The 21997-nt window shown below is 39.5% G+C and overlaps 1 protein-coding gene across 2 annotated transcripts in view; it reads right to left on the bottom strand.

Moving 5' to 3' along the window:
- Positions 1-21997, bottom strand: part of tmem132e (transmembrane protein 132E) — a 98590-nt gene that overhangs the window by 49282 nt on the left and 27311 nt on the right. For both annotated transcript variants that reach the window (XM_020598526.1, XM_020598527.1), the window contains one exon: positions 3900-4040. In XM_020598526.1, coding sequence (XP_020454182.1) covers positions 3900-4040 — 141 coding nt within the window. The remainder of the gene's footprint in view (positions 1-3899; positions 4041-21997) is intronic.

The raw sequence follows: 21997 nt of genomic DNA, 5'->3' as shown, positions 1-21997 counted from the left end.
GAAGACCCAGGACACGCTGGAGGGACTATGTCTCTTGGCTGGCCTGGGAACACCTCGGCATTCCTCCGGAGGAGCTGGAGGAAGTGTCTGGAGAGAGGGAAGTCTGGGCATCTTTGCTTAGACTGCTGCCCCCGCAACCCGGTCCCGGATAAGTGGAGGAAAATGGATGGATGGATGTTTGTATATAAGGCTGTACATGGTCTGGCTGGCACCTTCATATATTTCTGAGGGCTTAGGGCACTTAGGGCTTCAAACCAGTTGTTCCTGGAAGTACCGAAGTCCAGATGGAAACATTGGGGAGACCGAGCTTTTTCAGTTTGGGCTCCTATACTGTGGAATGGTCTGCCAGGGGAGATTAGATCTGCTCCGAACCTGACTGTTTTTAGATCACCTGTCAAAACGCATTTGTATTCATGGGCCTTTGACAATTTTATTGATTGATGTATTTGTTTTGACTATGCATTTTTGTTATTTTATTGTGTAGATATGTTTTATCTGGTTTTATGTATTTTTATTATTTTTTATGTTTTACTGGAAAGCACCTTGTAATGCAGGTTTAGAAAGGTGCTATATAAATAAATTTTGCTTGCTTGCTTATTAAATGACACTTTTTGTTAACCTGACTGCGATGGTGGGGATGCCACAGTATTTTCAAGAACATTATTAATCTGAAACCTTTTAACCCAAATCAATAATACATTGATCCATGTGGTGTAATCAATGAGCTGCTGTTAGCATGAGGGGCTCTTCCAGATAGAGGTTTATAGAAAAAATATGGTGAATAACTCCAGCACTGACTAAAGTGTGACCTCATGAAGAGAAGATCGAAGATAAGTAGAAAATGATAAAGAAAGGGGAGTGATGAACAGATCAGCAATACGGCCCACAGGGAAAACACTGTCACCTCATTTCCTCAGTGTCAGGTCATTTTAAATAAACAAATGTTCAAACCAGATGTTCAAGATGTTCAGGCAGAACTGGTACTCAGATATGTTCACAAATGAGACACAGAATGATGCTGGAGTGTGTATGTTTTCAAGGGCGGGGGCTTTAAGTAGTGAAGAGGTATTTATTTGTTGCCTAAATCTAGCACAGAAAGACATGAATGAGGACATTTATTGAACTTGGAAAAAATTATTCTCCTTATTACTGCATTTAACTGGGTAATTAGGGGCAGAACTGTCCTGAGACTTCACATATTTTTGGGCTCATTACTGTACAAAGTGTGAGTCTCAGGGTGCTGCACACAGTTTCTTCCTCAAAATGTGAGAGTAATTTCCAGTGATCCTTCAATAGAATCTCATCCACTCAAAAAAAAGAAAATAGTGCTGTATGTACTTTCTTGGTAAAACAAAGAAGAATATAATCAAGAAGGAAGCTCCAGGGATTGCAAAGACAAAGAAAGTGTTATAACCCACATTTACTTTTTGAAGAATTAAAGAAGCAACAGAAAGTATTGTCTTCTTTCTAACTCATTTTAATCCTGTCATATTTATGCAACTAAACTCATAGTAGAGACATTTATTTAGGATATTCAAGTCTGAATGAATGTTTATGCAAAATACTATTTCCTGTAGAGCAGAAATTATGACATAATATTGTAGTTGTATGTCAGTCTAGTTGGCATTTTCAACACCTTGTCTGGGCTATAAAAAAACAAAACAAAAACATTAACCACTGCTCACAGGCGACAATTCATTCAACAATACAATAAGATAAATGCTACTGCCATCAAAATAACCTTTTTACTGTTCCAAACAAGACTCACATGCATTTTCTGGTTAACATCTGGACTGTCCCAGCTGCCATTCAGATTAGAAAACATTATTTTCTTATAAATTCAATTTTCACAGTAAAAATTATCCTGAAGTATTTTTGTCAGTGACATCACAACAACCAAGTTACTTGAAAAATGTTTTTCTCAAATGTATTCCTTTAACCTTCTTGAAACGCTGCACTATTTCCACACAAATAAGACTTCATGCAGACTTCCAACAACAGCAACAAACCAAAATCCAGGTATTGTGAACCAATTTCACAACAGTACATTTCCACATGGAAATCTCAAGAGGCATGGGTGCATTTTATATAAAAAAAAGATTTCATGCTCCTGTTCATTCAGTTTGGTAGGAGGGAAGCATCAACACATGAATTCTTCAGTGACTGCACTATTTATAACTTTACATGCTTATTGTTTGGCTCTTTGGCTTTAGGTGGTCACAGAATCGACTGGGTTTTTGACTAAATACACTATGACATGTTGTTTCTCTGCCCGTGCTTGACCCCCTACTGGACATTTCTCACACAGTGACAGGGTGGCAAAAATTACATGACATGGATCACTAAATATAGCAAGAAAGGCTGCCACTAAGATGCTAAGAAGCAAATAAGAGAACAACAGTGCACTTCTTTTTCAGGTAAGGCCACTGTCTTCTTCCTCATTGCTCTCTTTCTCCCCAGCCATAAGGGTGGATGGTAAAATTTAGACCAGCAGTTGCTAATGTCTCCGAGGCTTGGAGATAACCAGTCTAACTTTCAGTGCTTCAATTCCTATGGAACTGAACACATTACACATCCTGATTTATGGTTGATCACATTTAGACTGTCACAACATAATGTAATGCAAACAGGGATAAGCCACAGGCCTTACTGTCATTAGTTTTTATCAGAACTACTTTCTTCTAAAGAATTTGTCACTGTGGAAAGGGACTGTGCTGCTGTTCAACTTTTTAAATATACATTTTCACTGCTGTGAGCATTAAAGGTTGACATATACAGTATTTCCACCATACACATCTTACAGCGGCACCCTGCTGCTATAAAATTACTGCTGCCGCTGCTTCAGAATTTTATGAAATGTCATGACGTTGCAATTATATGTATAGGGATTTTACTTTGAAATGAGTGGAGACGCGTAGCAAGAGGCAAGAAGGCGAGAGACAGAAAGAAGTAACTAACATTAGGTTAGACAGATTTTACAGTTTAAACCTAACAAACTTTTATTATATACTGTATACTTATTACTGTTAGCTATCAATATATGTGGCAGTCAAAATAATCTAGCAGAAACACTGATCCCGTTTTCATTTGCCTTGTTTGTATTGCAGAAATCTGACAGACACAAAATCAAATCAGAACTGTACCTTCCACTGTTTACTGTAGTAATTTCTAGTCTATAATTTTAGATTGATCAACCCTTAGAGTGGAAGAACAGGGGCACAGAGGAGCTGCCTTTATATGTTTATATAACTCTGTGCCATCACTTACGGGTCAGATCAGTCAGGCCGAATTCTTAACAGCAGGCTAATTAATACATTAACATGCTATATACAGTAGACTTCATTAAACTTGAAAATCACTTAGCAACGCTAGTTTTACTATTACTATAAAGTTACATTCACCACTGAATCTGGCCCGACAGAGTCCATTATTGTCACTGTGATTTGTGTCTTTCCACACTTCTGAGGAACTTGAAATAATTACTGCCCTTAGACAAGATCTCGTCTCAAAGGTATGTTAATGCCAGCAGTCAAAACCGTCTACTTCATATCCCCATGTAGACTGAATTAACAGCAGATGTAGTGAGCCTAAGATGATAACATCTCCACTCATTTAACCTTGTGCTATAAAGCAGAAGGTGCTTTAGTCGCTGTGGTGGGCCAAAGCTGTATTTTATCTTCGGTAGCTCCTGGGGCGTTTACAAAGAATGGTGTATGCTTTTAAAAGCTTTCCTTAATCAGACTGTTACACACAAGGAAACCTTTTTAGAGACCTTTTGTCCATTGTTAAGGAAGACAAATATCATTGTCTTTGTGTCACAAGAGCAAGGGCAGGAATCAACAGCTGCAGCAGTTGTTCAGACAGACGCAGTGTGCTTAGGCTCAGGGCTGTTGACTTACCCCTGTTTGACTGCTTTGCTCTTGTTCACATCGATGGTGGTGATGGAATGCTTGGCGCCCGACTGAACCTCCCAGTCCACTTTCCACTGGGCATTCTTCGATCTGGTCTGGAGCAGGTTCACCCCTTTCTTCGCTTTCACCCTGCAGGATGGGACAAGTCAGTTTTATTAGAGCCGATGATTTATGTGCCAGGTCAGAGGTGAACGCCCTCTGTGTGCGGCAGTCCTCCTCCTTGTATTGCGTCATGGCAAAAGCAATTCCACAGATGAATCAATAAAAGAGATGAATGAAGATGACAGTACAATGATACATGAGAGCAGAAGGCTAGGGCTACTCCAAGTCAACGTGTTCACAAACACTTTCTATAAAATCTAATCTACGAGCCTTTATACTGCACCCACTGGGCATTTATATGTTATTATTAACCGGTGACATTTGAAAGCCTCCAAATTCAGTTCATGTTACTTGTGAGAATATTTAGAACTAATGATGCCTTTGAATTCCCATTAATAACTGAACAAATAATGTTGAATTTCCTAAAGACACTTCTGATACTGTACTGATTCTGAGGTGAAATCCTCCTTTTTAACCCTTGGATTGTCAAGGAGGACATAATGGAGAGCAGAAGCTCTGGAGCTGGTAGGAATTTACATTTTGTTGCTCATACTCCCTGGTGTTTCTAAATATTTCAGGTGTTTGTATTAGATAGCCCAGACCTGAAATGCAATGAGTGGAATATTGTGAACATCATAAGGGTTAATTTCTACATTTATAGCTTTAAAACACTGCTTAGATTGTTTCAAAAATATATTAATATAAGAAATATGCAAATGAAAATTGCAAATACAATTAAAATCATTCTCTTACATTTAGAGCCGCGACAATTAGTTAATAGATTATTCAACTCCAATGTGATGTATGTTTGTTTTTTAAATTTTATCTATGACAGTAAATTTCTTCTGCCCATTATCCCCAAGTGCTTGCTCAAGGGGGATCTGTTGGGTTTTTCTCTATAATATTGTAAGGTCTAGACCTTACTTAAACATAATGAGTTTAACTTTGCAGTTGCTCCCAGATATTCAATAACTAAGAGATGTGAATGTCAGAAAGAAGGATTTTCTTCTGGGAAAAGGACATTTCTGGTTATTAAATGCTAAAGCAAACAAAGAATGATGAGAGAAAATGTCTGGTTCTATACAATGTCCTTTAATGTTAATGGATATCTTCATCACAGCACTAGTTTTCACCTCAAACCAAGAGGCTATTCAAATCAGTGACAGATAATTTGACCTTTACAATCAGCTGGATAACAAACCAGCTCAGGCAGCTGTCCTGTGTGACTTTAGATTCTAGACATGTTATTGAGGTGTCCACGGGCAGAATACAAAACAGCAGAGAGAAAAAAACCAAAAACACTTTCTTTCTAGTGATTGTGATTCTAGTTATTTGACCACAGAGCGACACCCTACTCCTGCACCGATGTATGATGGAGACAAATGGCTCAGAGCCATTCGTAATTATTGATCTGATGGCCTCATTTTCATGAAATACAAGACGAAGATGAATTATTAATATGTCTGGCTTTTGTCTGCTTTGAGCCTTCAAGGCAATTCAATAATAACCAGACTGAAAGCTAAGAAAGTGTTAGCTCATAAATGATCCTCACGGGCACTAAGAAAATGTTTGAAATTCTGTATTAAATTTTAAATGTTAATAATATGGGTAGTATCACACAGTGATGTCCAGAAGGTTGTCACTTTGATTATCAAAATTGCTGCTTTCCTGCAGGCAAAACTCTGGAAATCTTTGTCTTGTTTCGAGGATGACACTGTGTTGTTTTTCACTTCCAGCCATGAGGTCATTGTATTTCCACTCTGACAAACAACAGTTCTTTCTGGACAAACTCACTGAACGCATTACCTAAATCATATTTCCCTCACAAGTGTTGCATTTACATTTAGCTGAAAGTTTGAGGCCCCTGAATCATTTTCCAAATTATTCCATTTATTTCTTTGACAGATAAAAATTCTGAAGTCCCACTGAGGTGTTTCCATTTGCTACGCTAACCTGAGCTCAGTGCATTGACCACTCATCCATGATTTGTGAAAGCAATTGACTTTCAGCTGCAGCTGTCTCCTCCTCTTCAGCCAGAATAGGCACACAGCTCAAACAGAATATGCACGTTTTTATCACTACCATTCTTGGATTGCTCCTAGTACTATTGAAAAATGATTGAAGGAAACCATGCAAGCTTATCATAGCCATTAACTAACATAATCATTAACCATCAAGTCTTACATAATGTCTTCCACAAGTTAAAATAAGTTTATATTTGGCTTCTCTCTTTCATTAGTTCTAACCACTGTATACTCATTTATACAGTATACAGTATTAACAAGTCCTCAAAGCTGAATGACAAAAGAGATTGTTGTCATTGCCTTCCAAATGTTTCTGATGTTATGCTGCTATTAGCTTGTTTGCATTGTTCAGAAGCTGTTAGAAATAGTCACCCATCTATCCATTATCCATACTGCTTATCCTGAAGAGGATTGCTGGAGCTGATCCCAGCTGACATTGGGTGAGAGGCGGGGTACATCCTGCACAGGTGGCCAGTCTATCACAAGGCTGATACTTAGAGACAGACAACCACACACCCCCACACTCACTTCTACAGGCAATTTAGACTCGCCAATCAATCTAAGCTGCATGTCTTTGGACTGTGGGAAGAAGCTGGAGCACCCAGAGAGAACCCACACAGGCACGGGGAGAACGTGTAAACTCGACAAAGAAAGGCTCAAACCTGGAACCTGCTTGCTGTGAGGCAACAGCGCTACCCAAGCTGTACCTGGCCATAGGTCCTGCTACTATATGCAGCAGTTCTATGTCTGAATGTCAAAAAAACAACAGCAACACGGCTGCACGTAGCCCTCAAACTCCCAGGTACCATGTCTGCAAGGGGCTTATCATACAGACTAAAGCAATAACACCAAACTTCAAGAAAGCTTTTCCATTAGCTGTGTCATGTCTGGAACAACTCCAAAATGCTGTTTTTTTCCATTCTGTCTGAAATAAACATAAGAAACTGTCCTCACAGGTTGCAATTTTTTAAACATCGTTTCCTGATACTGCAGCTCTTATTGTCTTCTTTCATCAAATTTACCACATTAGAGAAAACACAGCAATTATTTGATACAGTGCCGTCAAGAGGAGATGAAACAAATATGTAATGTTTAAGAAATTATCCTGATCAAGCGTGTTCCCTTTGATGTGGGTTGAAAAGGGGAAATGTACTGTAATACCCTCAGACTCCCACTAAATGAGGTGACCTGGTTGCTACTTGATTACTGTAGCTTGTAAAAATATACTGATCATAAGAGATGATAATTACACATTATTGCTACACATTAACACTTTCCAGTGAATTTTCTGGTAAGGGTACAACCCTGGTGAGTAATAACTTATATTTATATTCATAATCTACACTCACCAGCAGCTTATAAAAGCCACTACATATTCATCATCTTCTTTTGAGAGACCCTGCATATTATACAGAACCAGTGTTTTTAATCAGACGATCCTTTTCACAGACCCTGGTTCATTTTTGCTCTGCAAACGAAAGGGGATGAAGCATTACCCACAGGAACACCGCACAAATCAGACTCCCCACTGAACAGTGTTAATGCTGATTAATGAAAGAGCACCGCAACTAGAAAAGCTGCATGGCAGTGACCAGGAACAACACATACCCAAATTCTAAGAATCTCTGTGAGCCCTGCTGTTGCTGCTACACGGGGAAAGTGGAGAGGCCGTGTGAGCCACTTCAGCTAAAACAGAACTATTACTTACTCATTCTACACAGATGCCTTCTGCCATGGCAACACCTATTAGACTCTGAGTTGGCTGATGGACTGCTAAACAGGGGAGCTTTTGGTCAACACTCTCCTGGCCAGATTTCTGAGCTGCCTGTTAGTTTTCCTTGTGAGTATCCAATATAGTCTTTTGTTTCGTGGTAAAATAAGTAATGTCCCAAAGCACAAAATGACTGCAATGCAGATCAAACAGTGATCACTAGCAAAATTACCTCATCAGATGTGATGATTGTTTCTTTATTTTCAGTAGAAGCCAGAGTATAGAAGAAAAACAAATCACACACTGGTACTGAGATGCTTTTTAACATGCCCTATTAACTGCTCAGCAATTGACATCCAACTACATACTGTATATGAACTAAAAAAACAACAGCTTAAAACTCTTCCCTTCATTATTTTGCATGACATTTGCTCCAGATGCAGCTCCCTTGTCCCTTCTTTCAGAGTTTGGACTGCTTTCCACTGGACACAGACACCCTTGTCCTCATTTATGACTCCTGCTGCTAGAGATCATGTCAACTGCCATGGCACCTCCTGTAATACAATCTAATTGGCTGCTGTTAATAAATAAAATATGTAGACCAGAGTTAGATCACAGTGTAGCTCCCAAATCTTGTATTTTTCCTTATTGGCCCTTTTAAACAATATTTATTGAATACATTTGAGGAGAATGTCCCCACAGGCAGAGCAGTCACAAAACTGCAATTATGCATAATGTGTAATGAGACTGACTGTAAAAAATGCATTTTAGACTGTAATTATTTTTATTCTTGACAATATAATGAAATTTTATTAGCCTATATTACATCTGCACACTGTATAGGACTTATAGGAATTTTTTATTTGGTATCATAAATACAACCTAATGTATTCGTTACAAATGGGCTGTTTTACAAGCTTAGCACACAGCAGATATGTCACACAGACAGAAGAAGCTGGGATGTGCCAAAGAGTGAAAATGATAAAATTACTATTACTGCTAAGAGGGTGGCTGCGGTTCAGGAGGTAGCGCCGACATCTCCCAGACGGAAGGCTGGAGGTTTGATTCACGATGCCTGCAGTCCACATGTCGAAGTGTCCTTGGGCAAGACAGTGAACCCCAAATTGCCCCTGATGGCCAGAGAAGCGCCCTGCAGGGACAGTGCCACCATCGGTGTGTGTGTGTGAGTTGGTGTCCCAGATGGCTGCCTTGGTTTTGTACCACAGACAAATTCCTTGTGTGTGTGTATAACATGCTTGGCCAAATAAAGTGATTATCAAGAATGAAGGCATGTGGATGCTGAGAAACAGGATAGTATCTTATGCTGAGACGTGGAGAAGTGACATGTTTAAGAGACACCTTACATAGAAAACAACAGGGGTGTGTATATTGATGCATACACAAGTTTAATGATGTCATAGGACTGACTTTCACAGTCTGTAAAGATGCCCACTACTGAGGGAATGAAAAGCCCTGCTGTGCCAAACAATATGTTGAATATCCCTTATTTCCCTTCAGTGAAGAGCATATTGACCTAAATATATTTTTGAATTAAGATATTTAGTAAGGGTCTAAGAGGCAGTGCTAAAGCTTTATATGAGTTTGGTATCAAAAAGCCTACACCTCACTTTAACTGTCACAAGGTACACAGGCTGACTCAAATGTTTAGCACAGCACACACTGCAATGAGGACGCAGTCTGAGAACACACTAATTAGGATTTCATTATACTTCCAGGCCTTTGGCAGTCTAGCTAGGTGGAACCAACCAGACACAGCTTTAAAACCATTTCACAGCTGGAATGCTGTTACTAGCAAACATTGCTGAGTTTCCCCATAAAGAAAAATGTCAAACTGCAAATGGCTTCATTTATATTAGATAGTACTTTTATCCAAAGCACTTGACAATTTGCTTGTCATTCACCTATACTGATGGCAGCATGCTACCATGCAAGGCCTGACCACTGTGAGCAATGTGAGGCTTGTGCGGTAAGTATTCCAATAGTGGATAGTGGGAGCTAGGGCTCAACACTCCAGCCCTATGATTAGTGGATGACCTATATACATGCTGAGTCGCAGCCTCCCTAAGCTAGCCACTAACCCGCTACAATAACTGCACATTTCCTCAGTCCCTACATTTCAAACATTCTCTGCAGCAGTGCCGTTTATCTAACTTGTTCTTCTAAAACATAAATAACTGAAATTTTTTAGCGTCTTTGCAATATACAGCAACTATCGAGAGACAAACATGGCTTCACCCTTGGATCACAAGCAGTAATCTTATCAATCATTTGAAGCACTTTGATATCTATGGTGTTTATCTTCACTAGTAAACAGCTTTGAGGTTTTCTCGACAGCAGCACAGAGACATACAGCTGGAGGGCCAGATGGGAGGGTGAACCTGCCAGGGACAGACTTTTTAATGGGAGGCTCTGAAAATTAGGATATGAGAAGCTGGGGAAATATCACAGAGCAGATTACAAATCTGAAACTGCAGCTGCTGTTTTGCACATGCTGTGCTGATTTATTACTTGTACATGAAAAATGAGCAACACATTGCAGTGATAAATATTGCTTCTACAAAGTGTAGCATAGTTAGCATCCAAAATGTCCTTACAAAAAAAAAACATCCTAATCTTCAACTGTGATTTTCAAGTAACATCGGTGGCACTTTATTTCAGCTTACAATGCTCTGTAATTAATATAAACAATAAAGCCATATTCTACGAGGAGAAATGGGTATGGCAGATAATTATAGGAGAAACCCAACAAAAACATCTAATGCAGAAGTAAACACTGCAATTTGTCATTTTCTTTTTGTTTGGAGACTGTTTTTTTACCCTAAAAGTTGAAACATTTTGTGGTACCAGTTTCTCCCAGGTAGCTCTGTCATCCTTTTTTGAGCATTCGAAAATGCTTGGGGGTGATTGTTGTGCATGGAGGAGGTAAAGGGGCCTAAAATTTGATGTTTGCATCAGTCTTTGTTCCAAAACAAGAAAATGAGCAGGCTTTTGAAATGCTTTATTCTAGATTTTTTTTTTCGCATAGGTTTGAGGTACACGTAAACAGATTATGAATACATAGTTCAATTTTTAAAAATGGGTTACTAAATTTCGAAACAGCCGGGACTGTTGGTTTCAACAACCATCACAGAAGCAAAGAAAAAAAGAATTTCTTGAGGACTATTTTCAGGGGTGGATTAATATCAGTAGTACAAATCTTACTACTGCCCTAGCCCTTTAAGTCAACTTTAAACAGCTGATGATGTGACTTATGGCTTGCTTTGAGTGAATATCTTCTCAAGGCCCTAGTGAGGATATAATTAAGTATAATGTGACGCTACATGCCTGAACACAGCCGTTGTTTTTCTGTTTCTTCGTTCCATTCAAAGGCTGCCTGAACATGTGTAACAGAGATGCCTTGGGAGGGCTTTTTTCCCCACTGGATTAAGCACAAGCTAGTTTTCAAACGTTTTTTTCTCCCACCTTTGGGCTACAGAGATGCTCTCACTGCACTCACCTTAGAAAGCACAGGCTTTATTACTCTGAGGACAAGCCCATAGGAATAGCTGCAGTTCTGCTTAAACTGGGGCTTAGTTCACACTTATCTCCACCTCCAATCTTTGTAAAAAATTACATCATTAAAATTAAATCACTGGTTTTCAAAAATAAAGAATTGCAAGCCAGGGATATTTTATCAGTTACCATAAGAGATATTTTCTTATCAAAACACTTCAGTTGATATTGTTTTTGTCAAATAATTTTGAACATTTTTACAATGCAAATAAAAAAGAACCAGAAAGATTCGATATCTCTTTGGGGTGAATATTGGTTAATAATTCCAATCCATCCCTCTGAGCATCATCAAATGTCAAACTAGATCTACTTTAGGTCTTTGCCACCACACCAACAAAATGCTGGTTTTCAATAAAACAGTTTTGTTCTCCAATTTTCTGAGTTTCACTAAACTCCTCACTCTGGTTCGTGCATTTCATCTGGACCTGATGACAATTCCCTTGTTAAATTATCAGATGAAAGGACCAAGACCTTGCTCTCTGCCTGCCAACCTCAGACAGATTGGACTCCAATATCTGGCCTACACTGGTGGCATGTTGTGCTGCCAAGTGGGACGTTGTAAACAAACATTTCATCGCGGATGGTGGTGACAACAGCTCACAGGACACTTGGAGTGCCACCGTTGGTGAGTGAAATCCTCATGGATGGGGCTGGGCTGCACATTTGTTCATTTAGCAATGCACATATGAAGGCAGAAAAGTAAATAAACAACTGAAATGCCAGCACTTGAATGTCTCAGAGGCATTAGCTGTACTCCCTTTTGCATTACAGCAGAAACGGTCTTCTCCCCACCAGTTAAATTTGGCCACCAGTGTTTTTTTTTACCCTGTCTCATCTGGAGGGAGAAGCTCCATTAGTTCCTCTGAAGGGGCACTTTGAAGACAACTTTGTCACTTGTGCTAGTGCAGACACAACACGCTCCTGTCTGTGAAGGTATGTATAATTCAAAATAAGTGCAGATTTTTATTTGTCCGTGGCCAGTTGTGGATGTGGTGCTTTTATGTGTCCAGTGACCTGTGATTCAACAACATACGTTGTTGTGCTGCATGATGCTTCCACTTCAGCATGTTAGGCTATGTTGATACGAGCTATGTTAACCTCTAGAGTCCTGAGCTTTGGAAACCCAAGCTGTGCGGTCCTCATATGAGGACGCAGGGACTCTAGAGGTTATAAGCAGAAAAGGTTTGCTGCTGGTTTTCCAGACTTCACTGAACTGTTCAGTTGGGCTCACATTCAAAACAAATACTAAATCACTTCTCAGCTGCCATCAAAACATAGCGTAATGTAAATAGAGGCCTGTAAACAATGTAAACCACCTCCAGTTTCTTGGCCAGGAAGTTTTTGGTTTTCATTGACTATTCTAGTTTTACACAGAAAAAAAGATAAGACTTTATTAACCTAGCACAAATGGTTTCACAATTAATAACTAAAAGATGTAAACCAACTAATTCAATATGGTTTGGCTCATTTTAAATCTTAAATTCTACATAACTGAGTACTAATTCTCCAAATAGCAACTGAGATGCATGTCAGAAGAGGTAAAAGTATCAACAATCAAATTTGACAACAAATTTAACAAAAGCCTCTGTCATTGTGAACAAACCACTACAACTACCCCATGTTTGAAAACAGAGCTACTAAATGAGCAGTTCATACTAATGAAGGCGTGCCTGTACAGGCTCTTCCTTTACCAGGCCATTCAGCAGCACTCAGTGTTTGGAGATCAGGTGAGGGGGCAGGTTAGGCAGTAGGTAGGATAACTGTGTCCAGCTGTATTATCCAACATTATCAAGAAGGAGAATGTGTGTGTTATGTTTTTCAGCATTTGCCTTTCAGATACTCTGGCTGTGGCTCAGGAGATAGAGTGGGTCAACCCCCTAACCAAATCTCCTTGGTCAAGACAGTGAATCCCAAATCACTCTTGGGGCTAATCACAATTGGTGTAAGAGTACTGTATGGGCAAATACTGTGAAGCAATGAGTATGGCTAAGTGCAGAGAAAAGTACTATTTAAGTACAAGTCTATCCACCATGACTCCATCAGGACACACAGCAGTTACACACACTTCTATAGTAAAGGTGATCCTGCCACTATAAGACTATTGCCATTTAGCATTTCAGTGATGCTTTAGATTTACTAGAATATCTTTTGAAGATACTTAACATTCAGTCTGAGCTTGAACAAAAGATGTTATGATGATTGATTAGCACTTCTAAAGCAGCCTGCACTTCTTTCACAGCTTCAACTGCTTGCAGTGATGGTGGAGAACAGCCAGACTGAGCCACTGTCTGAGTTTTGTGCTGCCTGATTAGCCAATCAGAGAGCATGGAAAGACTGAGGAGAGGAGGGAAACTCTCTGAGGTTTGTGCTTCCTGGTCTACTAGTGAAATGTGAAAACATTACTGTTGTGGTTCTGGATGCAGGGCGCATGCCAAAAATATGAAGACGTCTTCTGGTTGAAATGAAAGGATGCATTTTCAGTTTAAAATTTGAGACAAAGAGAAAAAACAGTTTAGTACTCAGTAAAAATAGTCACCATGGCTCAACAGAAGACCCATGGTATTCTATAGAAACCACAGATGATCGGTTGAAAATGCAAAGATAAAGATGTCCCTGCAATTTCCACAGGGCTATAACATTCTGACAGTTATGACAGTTGATGGTGTCTGGGGAATGTGGTGCAGAGACACTGCTGTAATGAACGCTTACAGTAGCACAAATGACAAAACTTGAAGCACTGTTAGATACCACTTACTTCAACATGAGTGCACAGCTCAGTAATGCTTGGCCACAGCAAAAAAGCTCATGCAATGTGCTCATCATTATGGGTTAGAAACAAGAGAGGTGTCAGTGTCAATATGGGCACTGCACAACATTGTCAGTCATGAAGACCTGTGCAGCCATCTCCACAGATGTTCACTTGGCAGAGGGATGCATGATGCTGCAAAAAGACCTAATGCTCATTATGAGAACGCCCCTCTAACGGCAAACAGAGCAGCCGGGCAATGTGAGAGGGCTCAGCCAACGGGGACATCATCAGCAGCCTCAGTAATTCAATCATTTCTGTCAGAAATTTTGAAAAGCCAACAATGCACAGTATGGTACGGCTCAGTGGTCAGGATTCGGCCTAATCTGACAATTCACTGGAGGAGAAAAAAGGAGTGGAAAGCAGGAAAATCATTTAGGTTTTTTTTCTAATGAGAGGCTTTTCTGGAGCTGCATGGATAGACACTTATAGCTGCTGATCTAATGAGGCTCCATTTAGACATATGCACTGTTCATAGTTATGCAATGATAGCAAGCCAAAAAATGTTTTGACAATTAGAAAAAAATGTCATATTTTAAGCTAAACTAATATTTGTAGTCCTAAGAAAGATCTCTCTGTACCCACCTAATGATGTCTGTTGCTATGGAAAAGATCTATAAAACATCAAAGATCTATAAATACAGTATACAGAAGATGGTTTTAAGAGGCTCAGCTTTTTCCTCTTAGGTTTAGGTATCTTATGAATCTCACTTGTGTTCCTTCTTGCTTTGACTGGATTCTGACTTCTTACGGCAAAAATCAATTACAGGCCTTAAAACAGAAGCGGTTTGTTTCTGTAGCAGATGGAACAGGCACTGTAGGTCTTGTGGTTTTCCCTTAAAAGAGCTGAGCAGTTTACAAAGTCTCCCAAGTTGGTTTGTGCACTATGTGTGCACGGACCATAGGCAGGAACCAGGGAACTGTGTTTTTGCACACTTGTTTGGCCTTAATAAACAAATGCAAATGAGAAAACAATGGGACACAGAAGACAAAACAACTGAGATGCCAAGATACATCAGCTGCACAAAATATACAGAGAACATATTGGCTCTTGTTCTGCTTTGGAAACAGAGGTATGTGTTGGGACTGGCCATAGCCTATGACTGTCCACCAGATTCGGAGTGATTCATACTGCCTGATAAAGAGAAAAGCTGCCATAGCAATCCAGTGGCAGTCATTATCCAACAGTAATGGTGTAACGTACATGCAAGTAAAGTCAGATGCACTCAATGCAGAATAATCATTAAAAAAAATTCATTAGTGAAAATATGAAGCTTCATTAATACAGGGGATTTGTTCATCCTTTACTTTTATACATTTCAAACATATGGAGTGGTCATATGATAGAGAGCAGGTGGGATCACATGATCCGCTGTACGTGACATGATATAGCATTACTGTGTTGTTGTTGTAGTCATTATACTGTACATGAAAAAGTAAGTGAGCCCTGGAATTACCTGCATATTTGTTCTAAAATAGGATCAGGTCTCTATCCAAGATACAATTATGAGCAAACAATCTATCTTGGTAAATAAAAGACAAATCCCTGTGTTGTTCTTTTCCACACTGAATACATCACTCAGACATTCACAGCAAAGGCTAATGACATCAACAAAAAAGCCAATTTGATTCATGAGATAGCAAAGCTGGATGCCAGTCAATGAAACAAGATTGGAGGTGTGGGTTAGAGCAACTTTGACTGATAAAAAATATCAAGACATTTTGAGTTTGCTATTCACAAGAAACATCTGCTGCTGTGAACTACAGTATGTCTGGGGGAAAAAAATCTGATCTCAGAAAACTTGTGATCAAGGCCTGCTGATTTGCATGAAGCAAGAACAGGTCACAAAGTAATTTCAGGGAGCTTAGGTATTCATCCGCAGTTAGACAAATTGTCTATAAATGGAGACAATTTAGCTCTGTGATTACTCTCCCTGTAAGTGAGCACCAAGCTAAGATAACTTCAAAGGCACAACACAGAATGAAGTTTAAAAAAGAGATTAAAAAAGAAGAAGTCCGAGTAATAGCTGAACGTGTAAAAGAACCACTTGAGCTGGTTCACAGTTCTTTTCATGATTATGAGTACCACACACACATCATGGTGCATGATTGTATGGAGTATGGTGTTCATAGTAGAACACCAAAGAGGAAGCTGCTACTCTCTAAAAATGCACATCGCTGCACACCTGACGTTTTCCAGAGAGCATCCTGAGACTCCACAACACTTCTGGGAAAATGTTTGGTCAATTCAGTGCCCTTTTGAGGTAAAAAGGGCACAACATACATGAAAACAACATCCCAGCAAAATGTTTGGTCAATTCAGTGCCCTTTTAAGGTAAAAAGGTCTGAGCTGAAGCATACATGAAAACAACATGCCAGCGGTGAATTACAGTGAATGCAGCATCATGATTTAGGGCTACTTTGTTGCCTCCGGACATGGACAGTTCGTCATAATCGAGGGACTTATCAAGATGTCTTGCAGGATAATGTCAGGGTCACTGTCCACCAGCTGAAGCTCTGTAAAAGTTAGCTGATGACCCCAAATATCCAAGTAAATCCACTGCAGAATGACTTCAAACAAAGTAAATCCACCTTCTGGAGTGGGGCTCAGGCCTTAACCTGACAGAGATGCTATGGAAGGACCTCAGAAAGCTGTTGTCTGAGCTGAAGCAGTTTTGTGAGGAAGACTGATCCTAAATTCCTCCTGAACATTGTGCAGGTCTGATCAACAGATACCGGAAGTGTTTGGTTGAGCTTATTGTTTCAAAGAAGTTTCAACCACTTACTAAATCCAAGGATTCACTTATTTTTCTACCAACATCGTAAATGTTCAGTGGATGTGTTCAACAAAAACACAAGAGATTATAACAGTTTATGTGTTATTAACTTAAACACATTACATCTGTCTATACTTGTGACTTAGATGAAGATCACATCAATTTCATGACCAACTAATGCAGAAAACCTGGGACTTTCAAAGGCTTCACATACTTTTTCATGCCACTATTTCTGCTGCTATTAGTGAACATTTCGCTTCAAGCTCTGTGACCTTGCAGACATATCATCTATAGTGCCCAGGGTGTCTGAAAGTAAAACTTTACACTCAAACCATGTTTAATTTAACCCTGGATGGATGTGTCTGAGAATGCAGCTGGACCTAGCTCAGGAGAAAAGTCTTACATGTGTAAATAAGCTGACAGACCAGCTTCTATTGATGCCCTGTGCTTTTAAATACACTGTAAAATAAAACACCTTTCATATTTGTTACTAGTTACTTCACAATGGCAAAAGATTTTGAGACTGGAGCTAAACATCGTTCTCAGTATTTATGAATGTATTGATTATTCTTTTCAATCTACAATATAAAATGTCAGAAAATTATCAAACTTGTCCCCCACGAGTTATGCCTTAGAATTTTCTAACAATCCCAAACCTAAAAATATTCTGTGCACAAGGACAGAAAAAGGAGAAAAAGAAAATAAGGAGGGAAACCTGCAAATCCTAAAATAATATAACATAGCAAATGTCTTTTACAATTAACTGATTATTTAAAATGTATTCAACTATTTTCTGTCAAAATCTCAAACACAAGTTAAGATGATCCTGAAGACATCTTTAAGACTCCTTTGTCAAACTTTGAGGAACTTCCTCCAGAAGCACAGAAGGCACAACTGTTTACACAGTCTGAATTGTTCTCCCTTGCTGAGTAAAGTGATCCTCAAGTGTAAATGCGGTAAAGTGCCTTTTAACTGTAGTACTTTGCACTGTGGGGCAGTAGATAACAAAGCACTTCTTCAGATTTACTTGTTTCGCTGGAGCTGTTATTTTTAAAATATAAAGCTATAAACACACACTCTGAGGGCTAATGAACTGATCACCAGACACCAACTTAACTGCAGCTGACAACGGTGGATTGTAGTCAAAAGGCATAATTCATACATATTGTATGAACCTTTCCACATCTCCTGCATTTACATCTTCTAATGTGTGTTTTGTATACTTTGTTCCTGCTGTCAAGGCGAAGAAAAGGTTTCACACCAAATAAATGATACATGGACATTCAGTGTTCCTATAACAAGGCAATAACAGAAGTGAGTACATGTTGAGCTCAAATTTAAGCACACAACCTTAGAAGTAGTAGACCCCCCCCCACACACACACTTCTTTTTTCTCCCTTCATGTGTGTGTCTCTCTCTCACAAACACAAGATGCACATGAAGCAGCATGGAGGCGACAGCACTGGCTGGGAAGGCACCCTTTTCGAGAACAATTATTCTAAGTAGTACTCCCATCAGCCAGAGCCATGAGCAGAAGACCCTTGGGTGAGCCAGAACCTTTCTAAGGAAGCAGCTGGGGAAATAGCCCCTGTCCAATTTATTTGATAAGGCAAGTAGAGCTCAGACCTGCCAACAGATGCAGAGGGGAAGAAAACTGGGGCCGTGTTGCAACCTTATTGCTGATATTTTCAGAGTTCAATTTACTATGCATCCATAGTGATTATAACAACATTCCAGCCAGAGTTCAGGGTAGCTATTCAAAGTTCAGGGTGCAATGGATGAATGTTAGCTATCAGTGTACTGTAGCAACTATGAAATCAAGTAAAATAATCAAGTAAAATGTCTGAGTTACTACTCACTGGGGCACGAGATAGTGAGGCTGTCACTTGTGAGCAGCAGTAATTACGACACAGCGAAGGTGGGCAGCTCAATTTCGCTTCAAGACACTGACAATGGGACATTAAAATCAAAGATTTTTTTGGGTGGTTTTGGTACTTCTGATGTGCTCAACTTTTCCCTTGAGGAACTTCTGTTTCAATTTGGACAGCTCCGAGTAAAACTAGCTCTCTCTGGGGATCCTCACCCACACAGAAGCCTGTCTAAAAGAAATGTCATCCCTCTCTAGGGGCACACACACAGCCAGTAACAAAGATGATGCCTCCACAAGAAATAAACAAAAAACTCACAAAGGAATGGCCCACAGCATCTTGTCGTATATAGCTTTAAAAGTTTTGTGGAGTATTTAACTTATTTAACTAGTTTTGAAATATTGTCATATTAACTTTGAGATGTACAATAATGTATTGATTTGGGACAGTAACACTAAAAATATTAAAAGAGTCTTATATGGAAAAGAAACATGTACTGGTGTAAATTTTAGTAATCAATTTTTCATTCCATGCAATATCAATGAATATAATGGCAAATAATGCACAGAGATTCCAGTAATCGAAACGCCTACAGTACGAGTCATTTATATGTTGTTTGCCTCTCCTACAATTGATTTTCAAAATATCGCCAGTAATCCGATACGAACAGAACTCCGACAACATTGTTGTGCTGGCAGAAGTCCTCTGAATGGTGTCAATTATCCTGTAACAAATGACAGCAATACTGTACACTCAAGAACAGCTCTGAGCTATCTGACATGCCCTTACCTTGCAGATCTGCCTCTATCAAATGCAAATCTGCCTTTATTTTCCCTAGGCACAGGATTTCCGCCCTGTATACCTAATGTATATCAATGTGGTAGATAGAGAGACCTCCCTCAACAAAAAGAGCATGAATATGCAGCCTAAGTAGCCAATAATCTTTCCAAGGTAGAGGAAGGCACCACCATAATGTCATCGATATGTTTTTGAGCTATTGTAGAGCTGCCTGAGCTCTGAACAGAGCTCAAGGAGATGAGTAAAACCTCCTAGATGTCTCTCCTCAGGGAGTTTTTAAATGAAAATAGAAGAAACTTTGAAGTGATATTTCGAGAAAGGTGACATTACAAAGAAGTCACTTGCCCATATAGTTGTCTTTATCTGCCAAAATATATATGCTGGCCTGCCTCCAGGTAGACTGGTAGTCAGCTGAAGTAGTTTCTTGGCAAAGAACACATACGCGTCTGTTGATGTCTTTTAAAGCCTTGTAAATTTCTTTTCTCTTTCATTACATTTCGCAGCGGGCATCAACTGCATGAACGTCTTGCATCATCTCAGAGACAAAACTCAACATGTCCTATGTGCCCTTCACTACAACATGACCAAAGGTTTATTTAATCCCAAGCACCAGCTTTCTACAACCACATACTGAATGGATACCTCTCTATTTTGAACCTTTATTACTTTAAGAAAAGTAATATTCTCATCAAATGAAGATCTAATTTGGTTTGTCCACTGCACTAACTGAACGACATTCTTAATCTTGAACATGCAGTAACTCCCTTTCCCATGTTTGTTTTTAAACTGAGAGGTACCTGTGTATGTGTGGCATTTTTGATTTTATATTTATTTTGCCCCAGAAATCAGAGATGCAAAAATGTTCACAAACAGTAAATATCATCCTTGACTTTTGCAATATGCGGTCAGCCATGTGCAAAGATTGTAGATCATATTTGTTATTCATCACAACAACAAGCTGCTACAGGACCTTGACAGCAAATCTACAGGCTTTTGCTCTTCTTCTTCATGGTCAAAGCTAGTGGTGCAATGACACATAACAGTCAGTGCCACCAAAAATTCATTCCTAATCAGCCATTTTAACCCGATTTGCTACTGGCTGAGGCAAATGTAAGGTGAGGTGAGAATGGGTGAAAAGCACCCTGTGGCACTTTTAAGAAGTGATTCAGAATACCTGAAAAATCAAAATAGAGTAAAAAATGAACCAAGCAACTGACAACAGTGTGAAACAGTTTTATCCCATACTGCCTTCCTGACATGCAGTTCCATTACATCATTAGTGAATAACTAGCATATCCTCTTTACAGACCACTGCCTGAACACTCTTTGCTCTTTTTTATCAGTTAAGGTGCAAATGTAAGTGGTCAGCACACACACGACTTTCCTATGGCTTTATACATTTGGTCCTTACATTCCTGCAACAGACACATTTCTGTACGATTTAGGAATGGTTTCACAAGATGGAAATTAATTGAACATTCATTTTACAAATGCTTTCATTACATAAACTGCAAACTGACACTGGACATCTGTGGCACCTCTAGAAATCAATGGCAGAAGGAGAAGCTAGATAAAAGAAAAATAATAGGACTGCAATGGACATAACAGCATCATCCAACTATCACCCCAACCTAAAACTGAATCCTGATTTGCCATGAGGCCATGAAAGGCAATATGAGCACAATCCAAAACGACTAATACCCCAATATTATGTTATTGCACATTCAAAGTCTCGACCTTTGTCAGTCTGGTTTATTGAAATGTAAAAGTCACATCCTGATATTGGCTTTCTGATTACATCATGATACCACTAATGGTTTTGTTATCTAATAGGAAATGAATGGGAGTAAATACGAGGTTCTGGCAAAAGAGTCAGATAATTTTCTGAGGACTTGGCAGGAAACAAACCAGAGCTAAAACACATTATTCCTCTGTGACTCCTCAAAGATGCAGCTACAGTATCTCTCATCTCATTTTCTACTTTCCTGTGGTAGGCAGGTAGGATTAAGGGCCTTGCCTAAGGACCCAGGCTGATAATTGAAAAATCCTACCAGTGGCTGGACAAAGCTGGACTGAAAGACAGCACAGAGGCACTAATCCTGGCAGCACAGGAACAGGCTCTAAGTACAAGATCAATAGAGACAGGGGTTTACCATACCATACAAGACCCCAGGTACAGGCTGTGCAAAGATGCCCCTGAGACAATCCAGCACATAATAGCGGGGTGCAGGATACTAGCAGGCAGGGCATACATGGAACGCCGTAACCAAGTGGCTGGCATAGTGTACAGAAACATCTGTGCTGAGTACAGGCTAGAAGTCCCAAAGTCAAAATGGGATACACCTCCAAAGGTGGTTGAGAATGACCAAGCTAAGATCCTGTGGGACTTCAAGATACAAACTGACAAACTGGTAATGGCCAACCAAC

This window comes from Monopterus albus, unplaced genomic scaffold (genome assembly GCF_001952655.1).
Source record: "Monopterus albus unplaced genomic scaffold, M_albus_1.0 scaffold38.1, whole genome shotgun sequence".
Lineage (NCBI taxonomy): Eukaryota > Metazoa > Chordata > Actinopteri > Synbranchiformes > Synbranchidae > Monopterus > Monopterus albus.
This window is presented reverse-complemented; position numbering and strand designations above follow the sequence as displayed.